This window comes from Dendrobates tinctorius, unplaced genomic scaffold (genome assembly GCF_039654945.1).
Source record: "Dendrobates tinctorius isolate UK_male_01 unplaced genomic scaffold, ASM3965494v1 ptg000001l, whole genome shotgun sequence".
Lineage (NCBI taxonomy): Eukaryota > Metazoa > Chordata > Amphibia > Anura > Dendrobatidae > Dendrobates > Dendrobates tinctorius.
In genome coordinates, this window is record NW_027361669.1 from 5,554,383 (window position 1) to 5,576,333 (window position 21,951).

The 21,951-nt window shown below is 43.1% G+C and overlaps 1 protein-coding gene across 1 annotated transcript in view; it reads right to left on the minus strand.

Annotated features, from left to right (window-relative positions):
* SEPTIN8 (septin 8) overlaps positions 1 to 21,951 on the minus strand; it is a 62,703-nt gene that overhangs the window by 28,963 nt on the left and 11,789 nt on the right. The window contains exon 2 of the mRNA XM_073557353.1: positions 1,847 to 1,961. Within this exon, the coding sequence (XP_073413454.1) occupies positions 1,847 to 1,961 (115 nt within the window). The remainder of the gene's footprint in view (positions 1 to 1,846; positions 1,962 to 21,951) is intronic.

Genomic DNA, 21,951 nt, shown 5'->3' on the forward strand with positions numbered 1-21,951 from the left:
ATGTGGATACCCCAAGACCGATGTGTGACAGTAGTGAGGGCAGTGGAGTGGTGTTGGTATGGGAGAAATGTATAGGATTCCCCCCCAATATCTCACCCTGGACTTAGTTACAATAACTTTTAAAGTTGGGGAAAAACCCCTTTAAGTACTATAGATTAAGTAGGTAGAGAATTATGGATGGAACAGTTTGATTGGCACTGCTGAGAGACATCCTACGATGGGTGGATAACACAACTTGCCATATCATACCACGGCCACTGTTACATCAGATCTTGATAACCGACGTACTCTCTCCAGGTTTGGAGATAAGAACCAAGTCTAAATGAGCTTGTGAAAATAGCTTCAAGGAAATATTTCAGGCTTTATGAGATTTGTATTGGGCAGGTTTTAAATAAAAAACATTCAGCACACGTCAAACAGTCATATCATAAAGTAGGAAAGACACGTACAGCAATTGCATGCGAGTTATCCCATTGACCTGACATCTACACAGCAATCAGGCATTTACCAACACGTCTGACATCTCAGGAAATGCCTTTGTTCTGCTGACAAGAAGATTCCCATCTCTGAACGAGCCAAATATACAGGTTGGATTTGCTAGTCTGCATTCCATGTCTTCTGCCGAGATAATACTCGCTCACCACCGATATGATTGGTTCTGTGTACACAGCCCCTTACAACTTATTTTATTACTCCAGTGTATGGAAACTTTACAAATGATTTTGCTTTGCAAGGTCTATAGCCCTGCACAAAGGTCACCAGCTGCCGTAGACTGGCTGTCAAGAACCTCGGCACGGAAAGTAAAAGCCCCTGCTTGGCTGGAGATGCAGACAAAGCAAATGAAAATCGCCTGGATAGAAAACTCCACCAATTTATTAGTACAGCATAAAAAGTTCCAGGTACATAAAAAAATGCAGCAAGGCAAACACGACGCGTTTCAGACTTTAGTCAATCTATGAGTGCAGAGAAGCTAGCTAGAACAAGACACCCAAATGATTGGGTAATACGAAAACCAAGAAGTGTGAACCATTGATTAAGACATGAAGCACCACCTGAGTGTTTCTTAAAGCACCACTCCAGCGGTTTTTCTTTTATTTGACTGCTGGAGTGGTGCAAGTAATCCAAATTTCCTGACCATAGTAATATACTTACCAGCTACCATCTTGATCTGTTATCAATGCTGCTCTGCTGACGATCTCCCATCTTGTGATCACAACTTCTGATTGACCAGTAGTCAGACGTAAGATCACAGACTCTCCATGCAATCGAAAAAACATGGGCAGCTGGCAGCACTCTATGGGGGGAGACGCACAGTCCAACTCCCCAAGGAACCCTCTTGGAAATAGTCCAAAGTATTCGCAATAGACAGTGTCCAGACCCAAGGTGTTCAATTAAAAAAAATTATTGTGCCATAAACTTGAACAATGTTTCGACCTATAATAGGCCTTTATCAAGTACCTCTATGTATGAGAGTTTCGTTCTGGATCTCAGAATTACAACTGGTTGTGACCTCCGGCTCGTGGCACAAACATTGGAGCGTTCCAGTAGGTCACAACCTGCAGAAGACGACCTGATAAAAGATGGAGACGTCCGGTAAAGTAAAATACTGAGGACAGGGATTTTAAATTAGTTGCAGCATTCCAGTGCAACTATAAAGAAAAAACTGAAGTGGTGCATTAACAAATGGTTAAGTCAACGGTCTACACACAACAGAAAAGAAAAACTTATTATAGACCTACAGGCTAGTCAATGAAGAACACCCGCTCTCCATTATACTGGGCTGACAGTATACAACATCAAATATAATTACTGCACGGATTAAAAAACACATTACTGCGTGACTTACCTACACATAGGATGTTGAAACAGAAACCTTGGGCAACCGATTTACTAACAAGCTGATCTGGAAGGCTGTCAAATCCCACATGGCCACCAAGGGAGAGGCTGCGCTTCTCTTCATTCTGTCACAAGAAAAGAATTATTTGCTAGGAATTAATGCATCCCATACATAGCAATACATTGGCAGTAAAATATATGACCATCCCAGAGATCTTGGAAAATGCATCTAAAGACTTCTATATTAAATAAAACCTGTCAGGTGCTCCAAAAAATAAGTTAAAATATGTTGTAAAAATCTTTGTGCTCTCCCGATTCTGCTCTTCTTCTTAGTTACAGAGATATTCACATTTGTTGCTTTTGTAGTGCATATGTGAAATCTCTTTTTTCAGACCAACTGGCCTTTACTAAAGTTTTTTTTGATTGGCAGTGTCTGGGAGGGAGGGATGAAAGTGCACACCCCAGGGAAGAATACGAAGAAACACCCAGTTGGTCTTCGAAAAGGAATTTCACATATTGTGCTCCTAAAGCAACAAAGGAGTGACATGGCGCAAGATGAGAAAGAGCAGCGGGAATTTTTCTAAGATTTTTTTTTTTCTTTGGAGCAAGTGACAGGTCTTAATTAAAACAATTTACAGATGTAAATGAACATTAAATACACACCTACCTTACAGAACATTCAGACTGACCAACAGATATTTTACACTCTGACATTCCATTCATCTTTCATAGGTTTTGTGTGATTATTTGCCTTCAAAGTGCATAGCACTGCAGGCAAAACATCAAAAACCCTCATGATCAGGAGAACAAGCACAGCAGCCCTCATTATATACTACACAACCCCATGCAAGCCGGTAACCTCCATTATTGCAAGGCTGGTGGGAAACCAAAAGGTTGGCCGTAAAATGATCACAAAATGATGACAAATTCAATCCAAATGTAAACATTTCAGACCCTCTAAGCTGGTCACAGGCAAAACCATTACTACCACTATTAAAAGGGAATCTGTCACCCATTTTTAGTGATATCATGTAAAGATATCACCCAATTGTGCCCTCCCATAAGGATTCTATTAGGACTTTTGATTCCCCCCGACCCCGCACCTTTCTGCGTAGTTTTCCACGCTTTCGCATTGAAAAGGCCTCCGGCACTTGCGCAGTATGCTTTGCCCAACTGTGGGCAAAGCATGTAATCGGTACTGCGCATGCGCCGGTATTTTTCAGCGCGGTCTATGCCCCGGAAGTCTTCACATGCAGGATACACTTCCGGGGCATAGACCGCGTTGAAAAATACCGGCGCAAGCGCCGGAGGCCTTTTCAATGCGCAAGCGCAGAAAACTACGGCATCTGTGATATTCACAGATGAAGATCACGTTCAGCAAGCCGAGGGGGGGATGAAGGCGAATAAGCCCCGCCCATCGGACCGGACCACGGTGATTTCCATACATCTCCACCAAGATAAAAAAGGTATTTATGCATCAAAGGTGCGGGGTCGGGGGGAATCAAAAGTCCTAATAGAATCCTTATGGGACGCACAATTGGGTGATATCTTTACATGATATCACTAAAGATGGGTGACTGATTCCCTTTAAGCAATGTGCCTACTGAGAAACCCAGGCGAAGAATATACCAAAAAGACACTATAACAAATGTCCTATTATAGGACACGCTGTAGAATTATTGTAAACTTGTGGAGGAGTACTTTAGTCAAAATTTTTACACTACCTCCACCCCTCCTTTTTTACCAGAAACATTAGTTGTTTTTTTCTGTGAACAGAGATGTATCAGATTTTTTGGGGGGACGGAATGACATCATCCATCTTAGTGGGATGAAAGAAAATGCAATTCTAATGTTTAAGATTTCGTTTTTACGGAGTTCATTAGATAGTATAAATAGTAAAAATCCTTTACATATAGCTATTCTGAGGATTGTTAAAAAAAAATTGACAGATTTGCAGCAGCATTCAAATGGTTAGCAGCAGTGATAGGAGCCCAGTTCTGTTTGCTGCTGTTAGCCATAGCTGGCATCTATTACATGTGACAGGAGTTCAGCTTTGAGCCCACTACACACGGCACAACAACGCTGACGTACAAAGGGGATTAAATATGTTCCCTCATTAAGGAATTATATTATACTTATTATGAGTGAGCATAAAGACCTATGTGACTTTAAAGACGGTGACAGTGTGAAGGATAGATGGCAGGTTGTGCGAGGAAATTCCATTACGAAATGGTTAGCATCTACCAAAAGTGGCAAAAAGTCACCTGGAGACAGAATCATGGGCTTAGTTGGGAAGTGAGGCTCGACCAGCTGATTCAATCCAACAGAAGAGCTACTGGAATACAAACTGCTGAAAAGAAAGGTAGGTGTAGTCACAGAGTGGACAGAGGCCACGCTGCTCCCATCCACTGCCAAAAGAGCTTACAATGGGTATGTGACAAGAGAACTGATCCGTGAAGCAAGGTTGCAAGCTCTGGTAAAACCCATTCTCTTCATGTGGATGGCAGGGGGCAAGTGTCATTCACTAGGAAAGATATAGCACCAGGATGCACTACAGCAAGAAAGCAAGTCAGGACATGCATTACGATGGGCAATGACGGCTGGGAAGCCATAAGTTACATGTGGATGTCACTTTGGCACAAACCATCAGTTCTAACATTTTTGAAGTCAAAGCACATCCCTTTATTGTAAATACATTTAATAATGACAATAGCCTCTTTCAGCAGGATAGTGCGCCCCACCACACGGCAAAGAGTTAGGAAACAAATAAGAAACGTTAACGAGTTCAAGTTGGTGACACGGCCTCAAAATTCCCCAGATCTCACTCCGATCAAGCATCTGTGGGACATCCAACTTACAAGGCTTGAAGCGGTTTTCCAGGATTTCAATTCAGTTTATTTTTTTGTCTTGCCTACAGAAAAAATAATAAAGTAAACTTTAAACTGCAGCTCCACCACTCGCTCTCCGCTGTCGCACCAGTCTTTGCTGACAGCCTGCAGCTTTCCGAATACCACAGAACACCTTTCATGGATGATTAGTGCATCTTTAACTAAGGGTGGACCCGACTCAGCAGGGAGTCCTCATCCACTTCCTAGGCTGTGCGCCCACGATCAGGCTATAGCAGCATTTTTGTTGCATCCAAAACGCTGCGTTAATCATGCAGGTAAATCCCGAAAATCTTCATTGAACCATGCAGATTTACTGCATCCAAAACTCTGATATTACGGATGGTGGCCATGTCCCCCTACAGTGCAGTAAGAGCTCTTCATTGATTCGGCCCTGACACCTTACATTGGGCGCTTCTGCACTTTGTCACTATGTATAGATGTATACAATTACTGATATACCTTATTATGTAAAGCTGACTCCCTGTGACATGCTGGTTGTTAGCAATTCTGGGTGTGCCCTCCTGCATCCATGTAATTTTTGAAATTCTTACTGTCGCCTTCCTGGCCCTTAACAAACTTTACTTATATTTTAATACATTTTTGTCTATACTGGGCTTCTAATGTCAGTTGGGTTTTTTGTCGTCTTTCCTACCTAAAGATGTTCTTAGTTTTGTGCTATATGCACATCTAGGTATCATGATCTGTGATTCACGGATCGGCTGCAACTCTCTGAATCCCAACTCAACAACTTCACAGAGATATAGGAGGCTATCAAGTTTGGGTCAGGAGCCCCACAGCCAGTCAATGCATCCCGGTCGGTCCTCAGACTGCAACACACGGATGTGCGATTACAGTACAACTCTCATTTCCACTTTATAATGTACCCTTTCAAGGTTCCAAACATGACAGCGGAGCAACACTTACATCACAACTACATCAGCATCACTGCCGAGCACACTGATTGACCGCAGTGGTCACAAGCAGGGCTGTGGAATCGGTAAGCCAAACCTCCGACTCCACAGCCCTGGTCACAAGCACTACAGACTTGGATGCCAGTGCTGCAGCTTGTCAACAAATACCGGGAGGTAGCAGCAGAGACGTAATACTGGAGCGGATACAGTTCATTATTCTTACAGAGGGCACACCAATGAAATCGAAATATAAATCCCTTTAAAACATCTGCTGTTAACGTCACGATAGCGCAGAACACCTCCAGAGCTTTTAAGCCCGTGCCTCCAGGAGTCAGCCATCTTGGCGGTACAATGTTACGGCCGATCGGCGTATGCGTCCATCATTTCCTCTTTACAATAAATCCTTAATAGACAAAGTGCTTTTTACAGCTATGAGAAGATCCTTTTCGATACAAGATCTATGGGTTTAATTCCGAGGCATCATCGTAACTATTCGGGAAAGAGTACACATTGTTTGCAAGGAATTTTATTTTCCAAATAAAATCTCCACAAATCTGAAAATAATCACAAAGCGAGATGTAGGGAAAAAGAGAAGGAAACTGCTGTTTTATATGGTTATGCTTTTCATCACAAAATAGCTCAGTACATCAGGAGTCGACTAGAAACTGTGCAGCGTGAAAAAGGCACACACAGCGGGAGCAGCACGTATGCGAATAATGCCTAGAACTGGGTCATGCTGAGCACAGCACACGTACAAACACCATGTATCGCCACACAAAAATTATAGATTTAGGCCTCCTATTAAATGAATACATTTATGTGGTTATAGAAAACCATTTCCCAGGTTGTGCTGCTCCTATCATCCTGATTTCAGATGGAAGACACAGGGAGGGCTGCCCTTCAGCAGATTTAAAGGGAGGGTGCCTGGGACGTGCCCATGCTACTGTCAAGGGTTTTCTAACCTTAAGTGCATTGGATGGTGTTCAATCCGTACAATTCATGACGGCCAAATAAAATTACTCAAATGGCCTAAAACTTCCAATTCCCGAATTATGAAGGGGAAGGAGATACAAGGTTGTGACAACTATCAGGAGGTTGTCTGTGTATAACTCTGCTTTACACTGTCCATTGCCAATTAAGGCCTGTTTCATACATCAGTTTTTTGCTTCAGTTAAAATCCGCTAAAATGGCGGACAACGGATCCGTTGTTGGACTGATGACGTTTGTCACCGGACCGTTATTTTAACGGATCTGTCGAAGGAAGGAAGGAAGGAAGGAAGGAAGGAAGGAAGGAAGGAAGGAAGGAGAGAGAGAGAGAGAATTTTTCGCCGCCAGAACAGAGTTTAGGGTTAAATTTCCGAGAAAGGCAAATCCTCCGGGCATGCGAAATGTGGATCCGGCCGCCGAAAAAAGGTTACATGCTCCATTCAGGCATGTTGGTAGACGCCAAAATTTTGGCAGATCCGCAAAAAAACCGGATCGAACGGATGGCCATCCGTCGGTAATGCAACTCAATGGGAAAAAAAAAAACGGATCCGCCAAGCAAAATGGCGGATCCGTTTTTTTGCACAACGGCGGATTTTGACTGATTTAAAAAAACTGATGTGTGAAACAGGCCTAAGACGCCATGGATGTTTGGATTAGTTTTAATTGCTATGGCCAGATGTTCCACTAATATTACTACATAAAAGATGGAAGGCGGCGGAATTCTGGCATGTGCCTTTGTAGAGAGAAATTGGAGAAGATATTCAGACACATTGTAAATAGCAGCGCAGACACCGAGCGGCGGCGCAGACACCGAGCGGCGGCATGAGAGAGCTCTGACAGACACAGCCAGACTCCCCGTACAGAAGGCAAAGATGGTTTACTACAAGCTCTGTCTTCTTAAATTCTATAATATACACAGCAATGAACCAGCGCTTCCTACTCCTCCAGACAAAGCAGTCATGAGGTCTGCTAAAATGCCCCAAAGGTCTTTTATGAACTTAAGTGTGGCACAATGAATAAAAAAAAAAAGGAACAAGGGAAAAAAAACAAAAAACCTTGAAATGTGAAAAAAGAAGAAATTTAGCGCTGCTTCAAATTGTTGTTTCCAGGGCTGTAGGGTTGGTATAAAAAGGACTGACTCCTAAAATCTCTATATATTAAAGTGAGTGCGTGTGTGTGTGTGTGTGTGTGTGTGTGTATATCACCAACCAATCATGAGAATCTTTAATTTCACCAGAGTTGTTTAAAATTGGTTGCTAAGAGCAACAGTTTTCCTTGCAACCAATCACTCATTTCACCAGAGCTGGTTAAAAGAAGCTGAGCAGTGACTGGTTGCTATGACCAACAGTTTTCCCACTTGACAAAACCTCAGCAGGCACTGACATGGTGGGAGAAATATAGCATCCCTGGGAACATAAGCTCTCAGCCATTGTCTGCCCCCCAGAAAGGAGCAGAGAGCACATGACAGAAATGAATCCCCCCGCCCATATACCCATCACACATCCTCCATCCCGCAGGCACATCTTCCCTCTTAAAGGGATCATTGGTATGGATGTCAGAGCAAATCCATCCAGTGCTTTGGTTCTGACCCCAGGCCTTTCTTATAGGGATCCCCAGTACGGAAGTCAGGGCAATTGCCTTCAAATGCTCTGGTAATGACCCCAGGCTCTCTTAAAGGGATCTCCTGTATGGAAGTCAGGGCAAATCCCTCAGCGCTCAGATTTTGAAAACAGGCTTCTATTAAAGGGATCATTGGTATGGAAGTCAGGGCAAATCCACTCAGTGCTCTGGTTTTGACGCCAGGCCTCTCTTAAAGGGATCCTCGGTATGGAAGTTAGGACCTTTCCACTCAGCGCTCTGGTTTTGACCTCAGGCTGATGTGGGATATTAGAGGTAGCAGTCTGGTGGCTCTGGCTGACGGAATAATGTGGGATATTAATGGTAGTTGTCCGGTGGCTCTGGCGGAATGATGTGGGATATTAGGGGTAGTAGTCCGATGGCTGTGACAGAATCATGTGGGATATTAGGGGGGGGTAGTAGTCCAGTGGCTCTGGCTGACGGGATGATGTGGGATATTATAGTGAATGCGGCTATGCGGAGTGGGCGGGGCTATACACTCATATATATAATCATAATTTGTTCTAACTAACCGTAGTTAGTTACTATGCCCAGGCAGCGCTGGGCTCTTCAGCTAGTGTATATATAAAAATGAATATGTATGTATGTACAGTACAGACCAAAAGTTTGGACACACCTTCTCAAAGAGTTTTCTTTATTTTTATTACTATGAAAATTGTAGATCACTCTGAAGGCATCAAAACAATGAATTAACACAAGTGGAATTACATAATTAACAAAAACATGTGAAACAACTGAAAATATGTCTTATATTCTAGGTTCTTCAAAGTAGCCACCTTTTGCTTTGATTACTGCTTTGCACACTCTTGGCATTCTCTTGATGAGCTTCAAGAGGTAGTCACCGGAAATGGTTTTCACTTCACAGGTGTGCCCTGTCAGGTTTAGTAAGTGGGATTTCTTGCCTTATAAATGGGGTTGGGACCATCAGTTGTGTTGTGCAGAAGTCTGGTGGATACACAGCTGATAGTCCTACTGAATAGACTGTTAGAATTTGTATTATGGCAAGAAAAAAGCAGCTGAGTAAAGAAAAACGAGTGGCCATCATTACTTTAAGAAATGAAGGTCAGTCAGTCCGAAAAAACTTTGAAAGTGTCCCCAAGTGCAGTGGCAAAAACCATCAAGCACTACAAAGAAACTGGCTCAAATGAGGACCGTCCCAGGAAAGGAAGACCAAGAGTCACCTCTGCTGCGGAGGATAAGTTCATCCGAGTCACCAGCCTCAGAAATTGCAGGTTAACAGCAGCTCAGATTAGAGACCAAGTCAATGCAGCAGAGGTATATTATATAATCATAATTTGTTATAACCGTAGTTACTTACTATGCCCGGGCAGCACCAGGCTCTTCAGCTAATATATAATAAAGTGGGTATAGCAGTTCAGTGCAGGATGTGCTGTAAATGCTTTCATAAGAATTTGGGAGAATTATGAAATGTCCTATAAAATGTCTGTTCTATTCCTGAAAATGGGCCTGGTCAGAATGGGGTAAATGGCTGACAGCAGTTTTTCTACGAGCACAACTTTGCATGTAATTCTGAACAAGAGAATGAAGAATGGCAGGCAAGAAAAAGAGAGATATATATATATTATATATATATATATATATATATATATATATATATATATATATATAGCTAAGCTTAACCCCATAACGAACGATACGTCTTTTAACGGCGGTAGCTAAGGGTACTTAAGAGAAAGTAAATAGCGTCCCCCAGAGTCGGATTTTCTCCAGGGTCTCAGCTGCCGGGGGTGGCCAAGACCCCAGAGAACATGATTCAGGTCGTTTTTTACCGACCCCGCTTTTGCAATCGCCGTTAACGGTATAACAGCTATCGCAAAAAAAAAAAAAGCCGCGATTTTGCATTTAATTTCTCTCTCCTCTGATGTGACCGCACATCAGAGGAGAGAGAAATAGGGTCCCCGATCCCCCCCCAGTACCTCCCAATGGTCCACGTGGTCCCCGGGCCCTCCTGCTTCCTCCGGTGGGTGCCACCACCTTGGTCCAGGAAGAAAATGGTGGGCGCATGCGCATTGCGCCCGCCAAATCTGTCAGCCAGCAGATTCCATTCATTCAATGTGCATTTTGATCAGTGTGATAAAAACCCTATCACAGTGATCAAAATGAAAAAAAATAAAATAGTAAATAAACCCCCCCCCCGTTTATCACCCCCTTAGGCTTGTTTCACACTTCCGTTTTTGTGTCCGCCAAACGGATCCGTTTCCGTTTTTTTGACGGAAACTGATGCAAACGGATCCGTTTTTTTAAAAACGGATCCGTTTTTTTGACGGATCCGCGGTAACCGTAATGGAAGGCTATGGGACAAAAAAAACGGATCCTGCAAAAAATGGCGGATCCGTTTTTTTACGGAAAACAACGGATTTTGACGGATTTGAAAAAACGGAAGTGTGAAACAGGCCTTAGTTAGGAAAATATAATAAAATAAATATATTTATTTTCACTTTTCCATTAGGGCTAGAGCTAGAATTGAAGGGTTTCCACTATTTACCAACTTTGGGGGTCTAATTTCTCCTGTTACCCTTGGGAAAATAAAAAAAAAAATTGGGGGCTAAAAAAAAAAAAAAGTCACTTTTGTGGGGGGGAAAAAAAAGATTTTTTTTTTATTTTCACGTCTCTGTGTTATAAACTTCTGTGAAGCACTTGGAGGTTCAAAGTGCTCACCACACATGTAGATAAGCTCATGGGGGGGGGTGTCTAATTTCAAAATGGGGTCACTTGTGGGTCGTTCCTACTGTTTAGGCACATCAGAAGCTCTGCAATCGCAACATGACGCCCGCAGAACATTCCATCAAAGTCTGCATTCCAAAATGGCGCTCCTTCCATTTGGCGTCCGATCTCATTTCCAGCCAATTCTGCGTTGAAAAAGTCAAAACGGCGCTTCTTCCCTTGCGAGCTCTGCTGTGCGCCCTAACAGTGGTTTACCCCCACATGTGGAGTATTGGCGTATTCAGGAGAAACTGCACAACAAATTTTGTGGTTTATTTTCTCTTTTAACACTTGTGAAAATAAAAAAAAATTGGTTCTGAAGTAAGTTTTTTGCAAAAAAAAGTTAAATGTTAATTTTTTTCCTTCCACATTGCTTCAGTTTTCTTGACGCACATAAAGGGTTAATAAACTTCTTGAATGTGGCTTTGAGCACTTTGAGGGGTCCAGTTTTTAGAATGGTGTCACTGTTGGGTATTTTCTGTCATATAGACCCCTCAAAATGGACTTTGAATGTGAGGTGGTCCCTAAAAAAAAAAAAAAAAATGGTGTAAAAATGAGAAATCGCTGTTCAAATTTTAACCCTTATAACTTCCTAACAAAAAAAAATTTGTTTCCAAAATTGTGCTGATGTAAAGTAGACATGTGGGAAATGTTATTTATTAACTATTTTGTGTAACATAACTCTCTGGTTTAAGGGCATAAAAATTTATGAAAATTGCAAAATTTTTGCCATATTTCCGTTTTTTTCATACCTAAACACAAGTCATATCGAAGAAATTATACCACTAACATGAAGTACAATATGTCACGAAAAAACAAACTCAGAATCAGCGGGATCCGTTAAAGCGTTCCAGAGTTATAACCACATAAAGTGACAGTGGTCACAATTGTAAAAATTGGCCTGGTCATTCAGCTGCAAAATGGCTCTGTCACTAAGGGGTTAAAAAACAAAACACACCATACCAGAAAATTACTTGGACAAAAGATGTCAGAGAAATGAATCCCCATAATTAGTGTAAGGATTTAGCAGGTTCTATCCTTTCGGTGGTCCTACATTTCAGATTTTTTACTGCATCCTTAGAAGAACACAAAAAAAAACTAGACCCCCTCCATCCCAACATAGAAATGAAAAGTCACAGACTGGAGAAAGAAGGTTATGGGAATCAACTGCAGGAATGAGAATACTGTTATCCCAGCTGGGAAGTTTCTTTTACTGGTCGAGGTCATTACTGGGATGCTGAGGAGGGAGCCAAAATTCAATGAGAAAATCCATGCTGGGGTTTAGAGTTAAAATTAATAGGATCAGAAGGCAAAGGGTAAAACCCCTCTGAAATCACTCTTTGTGCTAGTAATGATGCACTCAGCCATTCCCAGCATACAGAATGCTCCATGGATCAGACGCCGAAGAGTCGGAGGATTGCCTTACAGGCCATACCAACTATCAAATGTGACAAGCCGTCAAAATGACTTACAATGTGTCCGCTTCTAACATGAAAACAGCAAATACACGAGTGCCCACCTCATAGTGATCTGCAATGTTACAATGCCCCAACAATGGAGATTCCTATTGTGGACAACAATGCACTATGTTTAGGAAAGACAAATGAAGATTTATCAAAGCCCGTGAAGGTCACGCAGAACCCTCTGCTGCGATCTTTGTTGCGAACAGTTCTTTGCTGCCCCCATCTTCTGGATAATTACGTGATTGGCTGACTATTAACACCTGTGGTTTTTTTTTATTATACAGGCTGGCTGGCGGCCTGGTAGGTAGTGTATGATTTCGAGGCGCGACATACAGAACAAAAGGAACAGAACTATTAACTTTCATATTTAATCCAAAGGGAGGCAGTGTTTATGAAAAACATACAAAAAAAAATTACTTGGGGGACAAAACAATACAGCACAACAGCATATAGTTACAGAAAATAAAAAGGGATCAACAAGAGAACTCACTACACCAATCGCAGAGACAATTCAGATTAGCAGAAGGAGAACACTTCGCTTGGGGATGTACAGTACTCATGCATGCACAATGTGCATCTCTCCACAGAATCCCAGATCATAATTCACACCCCTGCCGCTAGGACTAAGGCCTCTTTCACACTTCAGTTATTTGCATCAGTTAAAATCCGCCAAAAAGGCAGACAAGCGGATCCGTTCTCAACTGATGTGAACGGATGGCACAGGATCCGTTTTTACACGGATCCTGAAAAAAAAGAAAGGTTTTTTTTTTCCGGCACCCAGACAGAATTTGGGGTTAATTCAGTGTCTGGAGGATCCGCCGGCCAAAAAAACGTTGCAAGCTCCGTTTGGAAATCTTTGAGGATGTTGACGGACACTAACATTGAAAGTCAATGGGGAAAAAAACGGATCCGCAAAGAAAAATGGCAGATACGTTTTTTTCAAAATTGGCGGATCTTGACTGATTGTCAAAAACGGAAGTGTGAAAGAGGCCTAAGGGTGCCTGGACACCAGAAACGAGATGAGAACGCAAGCATCTGTATCTTCCATGCTGGCATTTTACTCCCACTTTGTAATCGTCTGATGTGAATAAAGAAACCTGTTTTTCACAACATCGTGGAGCTGGAGAATTTCTTCCATTTATCTTCCAAGTGCCCCGACACTGCGTCTCTGTGCTCCGATAATCAAGATGCCTTCGCTGGTGAGCCGGTTTTCTTTTTGCAATCTAAGTGTCACATGGTCGGTCAGCATATACACACGTTTTCTAGAAGGCCACAGAGGCTGCAACACCATTAAACAAGAGGCACCACTAACAAAATAACACCATGAGGACCAAGGAGATCTCCAAACAAGTCAGAGTCAAAGTTGTTGAGAAGTACAAGTCAGGGTTTGGTTATGAAAAAATATCCCAATCTCTCATGATCCCCTGGAGCACCAAAATCCATCATCACCAAAGTGAAAGAACATGGTACCACAACAAGCCTGCCACGAGAGGGCCGCCCACCAAAACGCTCTGCCTGGGCAAGGAGGGCATTCATTAGAGGCACCACAGAGACCAAAAGGTAACCCTGAAGAAGCTGCAAAGTTCACAAGCAAAGTAGGGAACAGATGTTACTGCAAAGTAGGTGCCAGACCAACCAGATGTTTAAAGCCTACGGGCAGTCTGGAAGTAGGTGAAGTTGAATGCACTGTGAAACAAAGCATGTAAAAGGAAAAGGGTGCAAAATTTGTAAAGATTAAAAATTATTTTTATTCCAAAAAAAAAAAAAAAAAAAACAACCTCTCTCCTTTGACATGATATACATGTCAGAGGAGAGAGAAATGAGGTCTCAAGCTATCACAGTGATGAAAAGCCAAAAATTAGTAAATCATCCTTCAGTCTCTTCCACTTAGATGAATCTTTCTTATTTTATTTTTTGTCATGCTTTGCCGTAAGGGATAGGCTTGGGCTTTGTTCAATAGTTAAGAAACAAAAATGGACTATATGACGACTAGCGCTGAGCACAAGGGCTCGCAACTCGAGTTTGCATCAGGTATGTAACAAGTATCACAGGTGCTTGAGCGACATGCTCGAGTCTTGCCCTGCATGCTTTGCGGATGTAAGACCGGCAAAAAAACCGACATGGGGGAATTGCCTACCATATATGTGAAAGTAAAAAAATTGGGGCTAAAGCAAAATTGGTGAGAAAAAAGTTAAGTTTTTTCCCCTTTCACATTCCATTAATTTCTGGGAAGCACGTGAAGGGTTAATAAACTTCTTGAAGGTGCTTCACCTTTAGGGGTGCAGTTTTTAGAACGGTGTCACTATTGGGCATTTTCTGTCATATAAGCCCCCCAAAGTCACTTCAAAAGTGAGGCGGTCCCTAAAAAAAAGGTTTTGTAAATTTTGTTGGAAAAATGTGAAATTGCTGATTAACTTTGAACCCTTCTAACTTCCCAATGAAAAAAAAAAAAAAAAAAAATGTTTAAAAACAATGCAAATGTAAAATAGACGTGGGATGTGTTATTTGCTAATAATTTTGCGTGGTATTGATTGAGCATAATTTAAAATTTGAAAGTTGCAAAACTTTCAAATTGTTTGTGAACATTTTAGCTATTTTTCATAAATATATGCAAATCATATCAAACCAAAATTTACCAGTAACATGAAGAACAATATGTCACTGGAGAAAAAAAAAAATAAATTTCAGAGTCGGTGGAATCCATTGAAGTGTTCCAGAGTTATTACCACAAAGCGACACTGGTCACATTTACAAAATTTGGCCTGGTCATTAAAGGCCTCGTCAGACTAAGCGATATCGCTAGCAATATCGCTGCTACGTCACTGGTTTTGTGACGTTATAGCGATATTGCTATGTGTGATACTTACCTCCGACCGGCTCCCCCCTGGTTATCGCTGATTGCGCGAGAACGTCCTGGGCCGTTTCTCGTCGTCAGCTTCCTGCTGTGGAGACGAGCGACGCGGCAAGTAGTGACCGCCCACCGCTGCTGCATCGCTGGTGAGATCTGCCTGAGTGGCAGCTCACTAGCGACCACTTAGCGATGCACCAGCGATCCATATCGTTGTCGGGATCGCTGGTGCATCGCTAAGTGTGACAGGCCCTTAAGGTCAATATAGTGTAGTCACTAAGGGGTTAAACAAACTAGAATGGATGCCCCCTGCTTTGATCTAACCTTTTGTAATTAGTCAGGGAGGTAGTGGGGCATCAGTGACCATTATATGCTGAGCTTGAGTTGGTATTCAAGAGAAAAACTTGCAGACATGGGGTACGTGCTTCTCATGTCAATGTACGGGGGAAATAAAGTGTTTATTTGAAGCTGCCAAGAGAAACCCAGAATATAAATGGAAACCTTCGGGTGGTTGGTGCCAACCATTAACCCTTTATTTTCAGCACTGCCACGAGCGAGCAAACAGACAAAAAAGAAAAAAAAAGCAGCTGCCATGCCTCCCAGCAGGCAACAGACAGCAACATATGCTGTAGAAAACAGAAAGTGTAGCTTCAGCCAGACAACGCATCATGTAGGCCCAATAAGATGTCAGACTATACCATACGGTTAGAAGATGAAAGTATCTGGTGAGCGCCATTCCACGATGTGAGGAATGTGAGGAGGAAATGAAGCTTTGTTACTCCGCACCCTGCCCAGCAGTAGCCACAAGCTCCCCTAGCCATGTTTAAAATGTTATTAAATTAAAGAAATAATCGAAATGCCAGTCAGGAGGATCTGCAACGTGAGCCGCGGCCCTCGGGGAAAGAACAAGTAAATTGAAGCAGACATCTCCCCCTAGATCCTATCCAATACCACCCTGGGTGGGGGGGGCGATTATATAACACTGCACTACTCTGAAGAGCAGATGCAATAACCACAACCAGCTACTACCACAGGGTTAATAAACCAGAGCTCCATAAGCAAAGAACATTCATCAATGTGGATACAGAAGGTAGCAGTATGTGCAATTATCCTGCTTGCAATAACAGGCCAGCTCACCCGATCCAAGGAGTATTATGTCCCATCTGACTCCCAAACTCCTGGGTGCCCATGACTGCCCAGAGTGCCAGTTACCTATACTGCCATAACTGTTCTTCACCATTGCGTGAGGTGAGGGGTCTGGTTCGCTGTCTGGATTAATTTAGGGATCTGGTATTTGGACTAATTTAGTTTGGTCTGTCGTTAGAATTAAGACCCCCCCGACCCAAGTGCCTATATCACAGCTATGGGCCCAGCGATAAGGGCCAAGGATCTGTCACTTACAGATGACATAGGCCCGATTCATCAAGTCTTGGTGAAGTGCGCATTGGAACAAGATGCACCAGTTTTATTACAAGGCATGCACCTCAATGAATCTGGTGCATTTTTTAGCTATTGTACGTTAGAAATGTACGTCAGTTAACACTTGGCATATATTTCTGCTATTTTTGTAGCTTAAAGGGGTTTTCCTACAAACAAAGTAGATTTGTTGAAAACGCATTTATTCAGACTGGCCTATCGCCTCAACACATTAACCTAATCTATCCCTGTGTGGCACAGCCAAAAGTTTTACCATAACCAGATTCCCAGCATCATGTTCCCACATGCTTTATGCATCCATTAGCCCTCTGTGTCTGTACTGTTACACACTTAACATTATGGCTGGTCCATACAATCAGGGCAACTGTTACCACCCACCTTTCGTGTCTCCCTCTTTCCTCATAGACTGTAAGCTTGCGAGCAGGGCCCTCTTTCCTCTTGGTATTTGTTATAATCTATGTGATTATTGTTATGCTGTAATGTCTATTGTCTGTACAAATCCCACCTCTGAAATGTAAAGTGCTGCGGAATATGTCGGCGCTATAGAAATAAGTTATTTTTATTATTTTAAATCAATAACTCTTGGGAAAATATGATACACAATTGGATGTATTAAATAACATGTTCCTGTGCTGAGGTAATCTTATAAATGTGCCCCTGTTGTGTACTGTGTAATGTCTGTGTCTCACCGTACAGGGACATGATCTGATCATACCACAGCTCCTGGGCAGGGGAGGAAGCAAGAGAGTATACAGACATTACTGCAGGGGATCACAGATGATTCTTTTTGTGAGGTAAAACATTTCCCAGCATGTTTAAAAGCATGTTTTACCTCACAGAAAGCAGCAGCTGTGATCCCGTGCTGCCTTATCTGTATACTCTCTTTTGATTCTACCCTGACCAGGAGCTGTGGTATGATCAGACCATTCCTGTACGGTCAGACACAGCCATTACACAGTACACAGCAGGGGCATATGAGATCAGCAAAATTTTATTCCAAGATCTATTGATTAAAATGTACTTTGTTCGAGGAAAAACATGTTAAAATTATGAAGAATTTATTGGGCACGCTCTGCCATACATGCTCTCAGCCGAGCTCTGCCTACTTTCTAAAAAGTTAGGAAAGCTGGCAGATGAAAACACTAAAAAAAAAAAAAAAAAACTACACACATCTCCCATCACGAGGTGCTCCCCTCCAGTCATTATTGACCGGTTCATCCACCAACGTCAAAGGCAGCCGCCAGTGATTGCCGGTAGGGGCACTTGGGTAGACTGGCACGTCAACATTGTAAACAAAAAGAGCGTTTGTCACATAATATCACTTATCTGTACGTCTCCTGTAGATTTACAGCACACAAGGACTAAATGCTTTCATATAAACAATGTTGACCAAGATGGAGAACAATTTATACTGAATTTGTAAGATAAATGGAAGAAGAGTGCAATTGTAGTAAATAGAAGTAGACTAAGCCCTCACCCACGCTGTGGTCTGGTCTGAAGAGGTGGACATTTCCCATGCAGCAGAATGAAGCCCTCATTAAAAATGAGACGAGCAGTGAGATAGCTAGTCTATGGACCGCTCCATATGCCACGCAATGCCCGATGGCACTGAGAAGGGCTAGGTATTATGTTCTGAGATTAAGAGAATGACGACTGTCAGATCTCCCCTAATTATTACATGTCATGCCAATATCAGTAGTAAGAGGCCAGGCCGGAAACCTGATAAATGAGCAGGTAGTCCCAGACTGCAGGAAATGTAAAGTGTTCTGGCATGCTTATCCCGCCAACAACAGATGTCTGCTCTGTGATAAGAGACCTCTCTGGTTCTCTGTAAGCCCATTAATCAGTCTGGCCGGGAGCACACTGTACAGGGGAGCCTGGAGCTACAGCTGTGTGCCCCTTCAATATCTACTGGCCAAAGATACCAAAGTTATACCTCCCGGTAAACCTCCCATGCACTATTTCATTCATCTGGGCACTGGCTGGCTGCCCATTCTACCATTCTTCTACCTCTATGGGCGTTAAAAGAAAACCACACACAAGGAATACATGCGTCTACATGTGTGAGGACTGTGCTCCCCGCCATTACCCCACCCTTGACACTAACACATTAAGGTGACCTTGCAGGCCGAGCAAGTTTCTTACAGAATGCAGTCATTCTAGTTACACCGCTGCACAGGAGCCATCATATCAGCAGAGGCAGCTAGGCCACAAGTCAATTCTACCGACCACAACCGCTCAATTATCTACAGGGCCTACAATAGGAATATTGTGACACCTACAAGCAACAAAATGGAACATCTGGATTACAAAGGTGTTGAGTAGGATTTGGGTCATCTACCGACAGGACTGTTTTAGTAAATAATTGTATTCTCCATGATCTAAATTCTCGATAGTCTTTTGTTATAACTCTACGATGTGTTGTTCCTGCTTTTTCCTCCTAGAAATATAGGAAGAAATTGGTAACTGGATGGTACATTCATATATACCAGTAGGTCTGACACTATCCAATCAGTCCTGACTGTCAGACCAAGTGGGGACACTCCACTTTGCCTAGGGAGATATTGTAAATTTATTCGAATATCACAGGAATGGCATAGCGCGCTGTAAAAACATGCGCGAGTCTAGCAAGTTACACTTTAGGGCTTACAAGCACTAACTAAGGCTACGTTCACAAACATTTTTGCGTCATTGAAAAAAAGTTTTTTTCGAGAGGAAACAGCTTCAGGAAACAGCTTTGTGGGGTCTTTTTCTGAAACAGTTTTGAAAAACTTTCTGGAAGCACTCTACAGCCTTGGGATTGGTCAATACCCAACTTGGTGAGGTTTAATTCAGGACTCATTTAAAAAAAGTGACATGCTCAAATATGAAAAAAAAAACAAAAAAAACACAGATTAGATCTACCGGTAATGTTATTTCCAGGAGTCCATCCTGACAGCACCATGGGGTTGTCCTTCCTTCATCATAGGGACAGGAAATGCACGAGAGGTTAAAAGGTCCCCTCCCACTCTCAGACTCCAGTGATTTTCCAAGTACCACACCAGTATGGATGCAATTATTATTTATTTAGATTTAGTACAAGCATATTATTACCAATACAAATCTTCGGGAGGGAACTACCAGTGCTGTCAGGATGGACTCCTGGAAATAACATTACCGGTAGGTCTAATCTCTGTTTTCCAGGACGTCCTATCCTGACAGCACCATGGGGAATACCAAAGTAGGAATTCGCTTAGGGTGGGACTACTGCTTTTAGCATCTTACGACCGACCGAAGGTCGTCTGGTTAGCTGCTAGCGTGTCCAATCTGTAGTGTCTACAGAAAGTGTCTAGTGTAGACTAAGTGGCGGCCCAGTATATTTGCTCTACTGAGGCTCCCGCCTTCTCTGCCTATGATGTTGCTATCGCCCTAGTTGAATGAGCTCTAAGGTCCCTGGTAGGTAATCCCTCAGTGTCGTATGCGGAGGAGATAATTGACTTATCCACCCTGCCAGGGTGAGCGTAGATGCGCCTTTATTGTATTCTACCATTGTATTGGATAAACAATTCTGCGTCCAGTCGCCACTCCTGAGTGGCCTCTAAGTAGCATCTGACTGCTCGTCTGACGACAAATGAGGGAAAGAATCTTACTCCGTCTTCCGTGGATGGCAGAATGAGGGTAGGACTATCTCCTGGTTTAAATTCTGGGGAGGTACTACCTTAGGAAGGAATCCTGGGATGCGTTTAGCATCATGCAATCGTTGAATAGTTGAATGTAGGAGTTCTGGACTGACAGGGCCTGGCTGTTACCCAGCCGCTTGGCTGAGGAGATCTCTACCAAAAGGATGTTTTTTTCTTTTCTTTTCCTTTTTTTTTTTTGTAAGTCTTGTGACATTTCTGATATTGGCTCGTATGGGGGTCTGCGTAGAGCGGTAAGTACCAGATTTAGGTCCCCCAGAGCACTGTGGGTCTTAATCTCTGTATGGCCTTTGTAAAACGAGCCATCCCTGGATGAGATGCCAAGGTGAATTAGAGTACTCCAAGCTGCTCTCTGAACTTCCCATGTGCTTTGGACTTAGACCTTTATTAAATCCTGACTGGGGATAGTCAAGGATTTGAGAGATCTCTGGGCGAGATGGATCCATGGGGATACTACCACCTTCTGAGCAGAACTTCTCACAGATTTATGATAGATTGCCCTCGTAACAGGCTTACAGCTGGTTTGCATCGTTGAGATCACTTTGTCGGGAGAGACCTCTGGATCTTAAGATCCCTCTCTCGGGATCCGTGCTGCCGCTGTAGGTTCCCCAGATTTGGGTGCCGAACTGGGCCTTGGGAAAGTAGATCTTCTGGCGTTGGTAGATGGAGCGGTCCTTCCTGAGTCATCTTCTTCCGGAGGTGGAACTAACTTCGTCTGGGCCCAAAGAGTATTACTAGCGTCACTCGCTTTTCCCTGGATCTTTCTGAGGCCTCTCGGTATTATAGGCATATGGGGAAACCATATAGCAGTCCCCCACTCCATCTCCCATTCAAGGAGTCGACCCCTTTTTTGGATGGTCTGCTGGACCGAGAGAAGAATCCCTGTAGCTTGGTGTTCTTCCTTGTCGCGAAAAGATTTAGCTGAGGGCTTCTCCCTGATGGCGTAAGCCTACGAATGTCTCCTCACTCACTTCCCACTCGGTGGCTCAGACTTCTTGTCTGTTCAAATAGTTGGCTATATTGTTCCTGGGCCCTGCAGGTGTATCACTGATATGGAGCGAACCCTGTTCTCTGCCCAGGTGAAGGTGCGGGCTGCCAGGTCCTGAAGCTTTCCCCCGGTGGTGTAGGAAAGATACTGTGGTTACAATGTTTGACCTGGCTTTCCTAAGTTGGCCCTGTGGACTCGACCGGCTTCGTTTAAGTGTCTCCCAACTGCTCGTAGCTCTCTGTAGTTTGAGGACTGTAAACTGATGCTTTCCAGCCATGTCCTTGAAGGTACCTTCCAGATGGGCCCCCCTTTCCTGCTGGCGTCCGTGATGATAGTCTTGTATGGTGATAGGATCCGAGGTCCCCTGGGCTGATGGATCTTGTGACCCGTTCCCTGTCTCGGAGATGATTTTAGGCTGGGGATGGTCGAGTCTCTTTGTCAAGAGCGGTCTGCTGTTCTGTCCTATTTGACTGAATTTCCTTGTAGACTCCTGTGTGAGCCTGGTTCCACTTTACGCAGGGTATGCCTGCTGTCAGGGTCTCTAGGACCTTTAG